The sequence below is a fragment of the Eleutherodactylus coqui genome, chromosome 5, assembly GCF_035609145.1.
Source record: "Eleutherodactylus coqui strain aEleCoq1 chromosome 5, aEleCoq1.hap1, whole genome shotgun sequence".
Lineage (NCBI taxonomy): Eukaryota > Metazoa > Chordata > Amphibia > Anura > Eleutherodactylidae > Eleutherodactylus > Eleutherodactylus coqui.
The window spans coordinates 109,354,177-109,363,356 of NC_089841.1; the positions used below are offsets into that span (position 1 = coordinate 109,354,177).

At 39.7% G+C, this 9,180-nt stretch overlaps 1 protein-coding gene across 1 annotated transcript; it reads left to right on the forward strand.

Annotated features, from left to right (window-relative positions):
• Positions 1-290: 290 nt before the first annotated feature.
• On the forward strand, positions 291-6,304 carry RFESD (Rieske Fe-S domain containing). The gene is made up of 4 exons (XM_066603006.1): positions 291-383; positions 2,241-2,432; positions 2,521-2,555; positions 5,895-6,304. The coding sequence occupies exons 2-4, from the start codon at positions 2,255-2,257 to the stop codon at positions 6,162-6,164; spliced, it is 483 nt and encodes a 160-aa protein (XP_066459103.1). The 5' UTR covers positions 291-383; positions 2,241-2,254; the 3' UTR covers positions 6,165-6,304.
• The last annotated feature ends 2,876 nt before the right edge of the window (positions 6,305-9,180 follow it).

Below are 9,180 nucleotides of genomic sequence, written 5' to 3' on the forward strand. Positions count from 1 at the left end.
TTGCACCTAGGCTTGCTGCTTCATATAAGAAGACACCTGGCATGTGGTAGGTAGGGGAGTCTTGTTTCAGATTTTGTATCTTCAAGTTACACCTCTCACAGTTTATAATTACTAACATAAATTACTATCATAATGAGTTAATTTGGTGCAAGCAGTTAGTATAAGTATTTCCTACTGTAACCTTATTCTAGTTATTCGCAGTATTCTAACAATTTTTTTAACTGTCAGATAAGCCAAAAAACCCTGAAACAGCAGATTTCTGTGTTGCCCTTGTTATCAGAAGGGTGGGACAGCTGGCAAGAAGACTGAATGACATGAGTGACTGCACGCACTTGTGTCACTATCGCTCACACAGGAGGACGTGGGGCCCTGATCAGGATCTGGTGAGTAACGTAACCTATACATAGAAAAGCACGAGAAGTGTATCAGCGAATAACAGAGCGCAGAGGAAAACATCAGAGCTCTAGTATGCTGACTTCTTTAACTACATTTATTAAACAGAGGAAATGGAGAGCTCGAGATTGGAAACACACGCTTCCTGAGCTCTAGGCTGTCTATTTGGTGTTGGCTGTCTTATGTTATCATAATTTTCAAATTAAATGGGGTTTTCTTGAACTTCAATATTGATGGCAGTCTGCCATTTGCGACCCACGCCAATCAGCTGATTAAAGAGGCCATAGAGAACCAAAAAAATGTTTTGAGGAGTTTCTGTGTCAAAAATGCCTAGCATCACTTCAGTGCACCTTTGCTGGCCCTGTTGAAAACAATGGGCGAGGTGTTCCGAGGGAATGCCTAAGCATAGGGCAAGCCATGATTTTTTTCCCGCACCGCGATGCGGGAACAAATCACTCATGTATACAACCCCATTCAAAAAAGTAGGTTCATATTCGTGCGAGATTTGCATCACACAAAAATGGAAAATAAATTCAGTGAAAAGAGGTAATAAAATATAGCCCTGTCTGTGATGGCGAGGGGGGGGGGGGTGAATGAGAATAATTTTGTCAGACTAGGTAAAAAAAATTTCTAAGGAGGAGGATGGAGGACATGGGACCCCCATTCTCAAAATTGGCAGGGGGTCTTAGCGGATAAGTGATAACTTGTAATCTTGTTACGACTCCTTAAAGGTAAAATGCCTTTTTCTCCTGGACATCACTGGGTTGACAGCAACAGTTGCCATAACCAGGCCCCCATAAGTGCAGAGCACTGACTGATGTATGGACCGGGGGGTGCTATTTAAATTGTCACTGTATGCACGCAACAATAATTGCTAAACAATGCACAGATGTAGATGCACCAGCTATGGGCAAACTGGCTACTGGGCATTATTCTACCCGACAGCTCAAGACTAGAGTGGTCCAATAGCCCCTTTAAGAACTCCTTAAAGCTTATTTTCAGGTGTTCCCTTTCTACTTTTCCTGTCTGTTTTATCCATTTATGGCTTGGACTAAAAACCTTCATTAAACTGTCCTGTGTGAATCTGGACTTTAAACCCTCCTCTTCAGGTACATTCACACAGGTGAGCACATGTTGCACCCAACATTCTTGGGCACGGTTCACATCACATGGACCCTCTGTCCATGTGCTGTGCAATGTGTGGTAGACCGCACATCTGCATGTTCTATTCTCATGTGAGACTTGTACAAAAATAGAACATGCTGCGATTTTACCTTCTAAAAGAGTAAAATTACCCATGTAAATAGACCCATTGCAAATACTTGATACTATTTTCAAGAGAGTTTTGTGCTTCTTGCAACCCCCATGTGAATGCACCCTGATTTAGATCTAATCCTCCTTTAAACACCCATTCAAGAAGGTATGCTAATGCAAGTTTGCATTTATACAATTGTGATAAAGCCCTCTTAAAGTCCAATCATTTGACATTTTGAGTTAATACAACCACCAGGTGTATATCATTGACTGATAGACTGGATAGATGCGGCACTTATGCATATTTCCTCCTAATGTGTTTCTGGCTTTGATAAGGGTATATTCTCATGCAAAAGATTTGTTATAGAAATTTCTGTCTATTCCATTCATCCGGCGTGTGTGAGCCTAGTCTAAATCACTGGTTTCATCCCGCAACAGTATTTAAGATTCCAATTGTTGCTCAAAAAATGACTATGATTTGTAAGATCTTCCCAGGTTATTCATTTACTCATATTAAGATTACGATATTTGATGTAATGACATCATTCTTAGCACACTCGTGTCATTTACTGATTTTTTTTGCTATTGCCTAGTGATATAAAGAAACATGGGCCAGCGGCAAACTGTCGTCTCAGAGCCAGAAGAATTGGATGAATTGGCTGTCTTTGTGGGGAAAGAGGAAGATTTTAAAGTATGTAAGCGTCTGAGAACCACAGTGAATGACAGAGAAGTAGTCATATTTCATCACCTGGGGAAATATCATGCCCTGGACCTTCGCTGTTATCGTAAGTCCATTCTAGAAAGTACTGTAATAGTGAAAACAGGTTAAAGTAAACCCGGTTATGGTTTACATGAATGTATTTTCTGTTATAGATGCTGGAGGACCTCTTCATCTCGGAGAAATCGAGGTGGGCTCATTTACAAACAGAGCAGACAATAGATGGCTCAGGTTTAGCAAAGTATAGAGTTACAGAATTACTTGTGTTAAAAAAATGCACGACCATCAAGTTTAACCTTTGCATATCATTCATTCCTAAATCACTACCCTCAATACCAGCTGTCATTAGATAAGCCTCCAGCCACTTGTTTGATTGCTGTCATAGTACTTGTCATTACTACCTCTTGGGATAGGGTATTCCATAGATGAAAAGGAACTTATCATGTCCTGTCAAAAAACAGTATGACGTAATGCTATAGCATTACGTCATACTGCAGGAGCGATCAAAGGATCGCTGGTTGTAGTCTTCTAGGAGGACTAAAAGAAAGTGTAAAAATAATATCAATAAAGTTTTAGTAATTATTTTTTTTAAAAAGTAATAAAAGTTAAAAAAAAAACCCTTTTGCCATATTTGCAATAAAAAAATCAAAATAATAAACCAAAAATACGTTTTTGGTATTGCTGCGTGTGTAGAAGTCCGATCTATCAAAGTAATGTATTATGTACCTCGCATGGTGAACGTGGTCTGAAAAAAAAAATAAAGAACGCCCGAAATGCACTTTTTTGGTCACCCTATCTCCGAGAAAAAATGTAATAAAAAGCGATTAAAAAGTCAATTGTATGCAAAAATGGTACCAATGGAAACGGCAGGACGTATCGCACAAAATGAGCCCTCACTCAACTATATCGACAGAGAAATAAAAAAGTTATTGTGCGCAAAAAATGGACACAGAAAATAATTTTAATAAATTAAATATCTAAAAAAAAATACAAGTAGTACAGAAAAAAAAACTATACAAGTTTGGTATCGTAGTAATCATACTGACCCATAGAATAAAGGTATCAGGTCATTTTTGTTGCAGTTTGTGCGCCGTAGAAACAGGACGCACCAAAAGATGGTGGAATGTCTTTTCTCTCCACTTAGAATTTTTTTTACGTTTTTCAGTACATTATATGGTACAATAAATAGCACCATTGAAAAATACAACTCGTCCCGCAAAAAGCAAGCCCTCATACAGCTACATCGATGGATAAATAAAGGAGCTATGATTTTTTTAAAAGGGTGGAGGAAAAAAGGAAAATGGAAAAAAGCAAAAAAGCTCCATCACTAAGGGGTTAAATTTATGGTGTTTTTTAGGATGTGACTGGTTCCTTTTAATTACCTTATAGTAACTGTAAAGAACACTTTCATATATCAGTATTTGAATTGCCTTTTCTCTATCTGTAACAGTATTCACATATGTTTAGGGGTTTTTTTTGCGCAGTCTACTCAAAAAAAGACAACGTGGGTGATGCTTGTTTCGGTCACACTTTTGGTGTGGAGTTCGTATTGTTTTTCTCACTGACTTCAAGGGGAATAAATGAAGCACTAAAAAGCATATTTACATGCATGTACATGGTCTTCCACAGAAGCAGCTCTGGGAAGAACTTTTTAGAAACTACATCAGGCCAAGAAACTTTTCCTAAATGTGTCTCCCTCTCTTTTTACTAGGGTGCTGTGGGTATTTTGCCCCTTTTGAATTGTTTATCTCAGTTTGTTACTTGGACATTTGCCATGTTTATTGCGGTACAGTATGTACCCAGCATCAGCAATAAGTGACAGAGTTGCTGGTGGAAGATCACGTAGGAAGTGTTGTGTTCTGCGTAGACAAGTAGTGGTGCTTCCTGGGAAAAGAAAGGATCGTTTCTTATCTCTCTATACAGGCTTCAGAAAAGTTGCTGAAGGTTGTTATCTTTACAAACATACATAGACTGGCTTACCCCGCCAAGTATGCATGTGCTAGCTGAATCCCCAAAGCGTGAGATTTTGTGCTTAGTACATTTGTGTCAAATCGACTGTGGAGAGTGGGGAGTACAGAAAGTGCTACTACTACTCTCGAATATCTCTAGTTCTGGGGAACTCTACAAACATTTCCTTGAATATTTGTAATATGTATGTTAGAGCTTTTATAAGCCGCTATAGGGTTTAGGTTAAGAATATCATGAATTACCTTTTCTCCATTGCAAGTTACATTAAAATTGACCCAGATGTAGACGTTTGGGTTCTTATGGTACTGCATAGATTTTTGTGTTGTGTGATATTGGAATACATTGCATTTACAAGTGGTTTATGGGTGTTCCTAAGCACTTTGCTGAAGACCCCAGGCCACCCTGGGTGCGGCACTTACATTTCCTAAATTATATTGTCAACTATGATATATCTATACAAATTCAATTTGCTTATATTTTTTAACCTCGTCTCGCTGCAACCCTTTTTAGTTTTCTCATTTTCATTTTATTTCCTCTCCACATTCAAGAACCGGAGCTGTTCCTTTTTCAACGATGTAGCTACATGAGTGTTTGTATTTTGTGGAACAAATTGTTCAATGGTACCATTTAAAGCACAATATAAAGTGCGGGGAAATGTTCACAGTGCAGTAAAAATGATGTTATCTTTATTTTATGGGTCAGTATGATTATGGGGATACAGAAGTTATTGTTTTTTTAATGCAGTACTACGTAAAAAATACTTTAAAAAAATGCTTTTTGTTGTAATTTTTTGGGCCAATAACTTTTTTATTATTTCCTCGATCAGGTTGTGTGAGCGCTCGTGTTTTGCAGGGTGACCAGTAGATATTATTAATAGAATTTTTGGGGTCCATGCGACTTTTTGAGCACTTTTTATCACATTTTTTCTTGGATACATGGTGACCAAAAAAAAACCATGATTCTGGCATTGTGCATTTTTTTTTCTGATGGCGGTCACTGTGCAGGATTAATAATGTGATAATTTTATAATATGGACTTTTGCAGATGCAGTGATTCCAATTTTTTTTATGCAATTACTGGGAAATTGATTTTTTTTTTTTAAACTTTAAATTTTTTTGTTTTGATTATTAAAAATACCTTTCTTAACTCATTTGTCCATTTTTCTTTAGTCCCCATAGGGGACCTGGGATTGCAATCATTTGATTGCAAACACAGTATAATACAATGTCATATCACTGGCACGTCTTGATAGGCAATCATTCATAGCAGTACCAGGGGCCTTGAGAAGGCCATAGGCTGCCATGATAACTGAACAGCAGCTCGCAATCCCATTGCAAGTGTTTGTTCGAGACCCCTAGACGCAGAACGGGGCATTTAAGTACCACTATCAGAATTTACGGCAACATTTAAAGGGTTAACAACCGCGATTGAAGTTAGGTGTCAGCTGTCGAAGATGGCATGTATATGTATGGCGCATGTCGGGAAGGGGTTAAACATATTACTATGTGGAAGCAATGTCAATTGAATAAGGGCTTATAATAAGGCATTCTCTTTTGTACAGGATATTAACGGACAAGCTTGTATCATCTGTCCTTGGCATAAATATAAAATTGTTTTGGAAACTGGTGAAGGACTGTATCAAGGCGTTAACCCTCAAGACCCAAGACGAACGAAAAAGTGGTTCTCAAAAGGAAAGAAACAAAGGACTCACAAAGTGACTGTCAAAGATGGCAGCATCTATGTAACGCTCTCCGATGTGAATGTAGAACTGGACTCTGATTTCTTTGCAAAAGAAAAGTTCAATGATGAAGCGTGTCCTGATCCGGTTTAAACCTATAATGGCTACTTATAATGAACTCTTAGTCTATGTACTGTCAGCAATCAATTATACTCAAGACGTGGTGCAGCCATAAATCACAGGTTAGTCACATCCGCATGGGATTTAAATGAAGTAAAGAAAAAGAAAATCTATTATTGGCTGTAGGCTGTATCCGCACGGGCGACAGCGATATCGCTGCTACAAAATAGCTGTGATTTTGCTGTTATGTACACGCAATTTTGTAGTGTCAGTGATGCTTTTTTCTTGTTAAACATGTAGCATCGCCTCGCTGCTACATGGGATTTTCTCACACGACACGATTTTGTAGCAAGAAAGCTAATAGGACTTTTTAATGTTAAAATCGCATAAAAGTCACAAGTTTGCGCTATGCGATGCGATAAAGAAGAAGTTCCATAGGGGAACATGGGCTACAAAACATAGCAAATCGTAGTTGTTTAGAGCAGACAGCGATTTTGTAGTCTCGCAATGTAGCATGCTACAAAACTTCGCTCATGTGGATGAACCCATAGGAAAGTATGGGCTCTACATACATGCGATTTGTAGTACTGTCATATCGCTACAAAATTGTGCTACAAAATCGCCCATGCAGATACAGTCCTAGGCTCTTCTCGCAGCAATACTGTGATTTTGTAGAGCTACAATGTAGCATGTGACACTACAAAATCGTGACTTTGTCGCCTGTGTGAACGAGGCCTTAGGCTCATTTTTAGATCATTGTGTTTTTTTTCATGCAACCCTTTTGTAAGATCAATAATCCGACCATTACTAATATGATAGCTCTATTCAACCTCCAAGTTGTATGAAGCTGTAATGCGATGACAATAGAAGTCTACAGGCCTCCTTATATCTATAATTTCATATAGAACCTTAGAGAGGTTTTGTCTGATTACATAGAAATCTGTCAAGGAAAAATAACTGTGGCATGGTCCATCTGCTGCCATGTTGTAGAGGTATTGTCCTGTATAGGCTTTGCAGTGAATAGCTCCATAATGCAGCACCATACAGAGCGGCTCCTTATGCCTCTGTACAGACTCCATGCACAATGTCCAGGAATTATTGGGATGGTTTGAGCTGTGGATATTGGTACATGGTGCAATGTGTTGGGTTTTTCAAAACTGCAATTGAATCAGCTAAACGCAGAGGTGTTAGATGTAGAGATGAGCGAGTGTACTCAGATAAGCACTACTCGCTCGAGTAATGTGCTTTATCCGAGTATCGCTGTGCTCGGGTCTGAAGATTCGGGTGCCGGCACGGAGCGGGGAGCTGCAGGGGAGAGCGGGGAGGAACGGAGGGGAGATCTTTCTCTCCCTCTCTCCCGCCCGCTCTCCCCTGCTCCCCGCTGCGACTCACCTGTCAGCCGCAGCGGCACCCGAATCTTCAGGGACGAGCACAGCGATACTCGGATAAAGCACATTACTCGAGCGAGTAGTGCTTTTCCGAGTATGCTCGCTCATCTCTAGTTAGATGTAATATGACAGGCTGCTGTTATTTGTGATATGAAGGTCTGATGATGCATAATACAAAACCATACCTTATTATAACAAGTAGTGTGTGTTCTCTGATTAAGGCCTCGCTCACACAAGCGTGGTTTTAGTGCTCTAATGGCATCACAAAAAAAAAAAAACACATAACGCTTGGGAGAAGATCGTGTGAACAGGTGATTTCCAGCTATTAAGTCTTGAGCTGAATTCAATGTGAAATTGCCCGTTCACACAATCAGAAGGTGTGTGGTGTGTGTTATCCAGCTCCCATAGGAGTCTATGGAAACCCCCACGCATCATGCAACGAAGATAGTAGCAGTCCTATCTTTTCTCACAGCACAGACGGCAGATGCCAGCTTTGCAGTTACATGTTCTGTTTTTGTGAGTATTTTGCACATTGTCTAAAATCCCTTCCGGTGAAAGCTTCTATAGGAAACCATTGGTTTTACTAGACGTGATCTTTTCATGCACCTATAATGTGCTAAAATCGCGCACCTGTGAACAAGGTCTAAAGCTGTACAATACAGCCATGGGCGGCATCAGGGCTGTATTCTCAGGTGGTGCTGCCAGAGTCTGAATGTGCCCCATATAAGGCTTGGTTTACACACTGTGATTTACTGTGCACCAGCCTTTCTCTCCCATGGTTCTGTCTGAATCACCAAAATGGCATTCAGAACCCTGGAAGGAACCATTAGTCAAATGGAGTCCAAGGATATCTCCATATGATAGGGTTTCCATTCTTTTCCATGTATTTCTGAAAGACCGAATAGAATAGCCTGCAATATTAAAGTCTGTGGTCTTTATTAGACTCATTAAAGACTTCAGTTCTGTTGGAGGTTCTGTCTCAATGCCATTTTCGGTGATTCATACGCAACCCCGGGACAGAAAGTGACATAGTGAAAGGGACATAGTGAACCACACTGTGAGAATTAAGCCTTAATGATACTTTTGAGAATGGACATCAGGGACATTCTGAAAATATGCATAAAGTGGCGTACCTTATGTGCTGCCCATTCATCTACGGTAATCCCCCCAGCCTATGATATTTGGCCAGACCCCCTAATCAAATGCAGACCCTACCCTCTAAATACAGAAGAGATCCCCTAAACAAATACAAATAACAGACCCCATAAATACAGACTTTAAGAACTGACTCCCCCACATCAGAGTCTCCCTCAAAGTAGACTCCAGACCGGATATGCTGACTCTCGCATCTCCTTCTTTCTAATTCTTCTTTACTCCATGAATGTGGCACCTGGAGATTTCCTGGCTCTTCTAGGATTCCAGGAGATCTTCTCTTTTTCTAGGAGTTTTTCAGATGTTCCAGAGAAATTTGCAAGTATGACATTATTGTCACACACCTATTTATATATGTTCAAATGTATATGTGAAGATTTTGCTCACAGAAACAAATGCATATCTACGAGGGGGTGCTGATAAGCATTAAGCCTTACCCAGAAAAAATTGAGCTAGGAAGCTGAAACTGCCACACTATTCTACATATTCCCCTGGGATGTCAATGTACT

What these genes read in the sequence shown, in the direction of transcription:
- RFESD (XM_066603006.1), top strand. Translation starts at nt 2,255, where the DNA reads ATGGGCCAGCGGCAAACTGTCGTCTCAGAGCCAGAAGAATTGGATGAA. An exon ending in CCTGGACCTTCGCTGTTATC is followed by an intron (nt 2,433 to 2,520) that starts GTAAGTCCATTC and finishes TTTCTGTTATAG; the next exon opens with ATGCTGGAGGACCTCTTCAT. An exon ending in TTCATCTCGGAGAAATCGAG is followed by an intron (nt 2,556 to 5,894) that starts GTGGGCTCATTT and finishes TCTTTTGTACAG; the next exon opens with GATATTAACGGACAAGCTTG.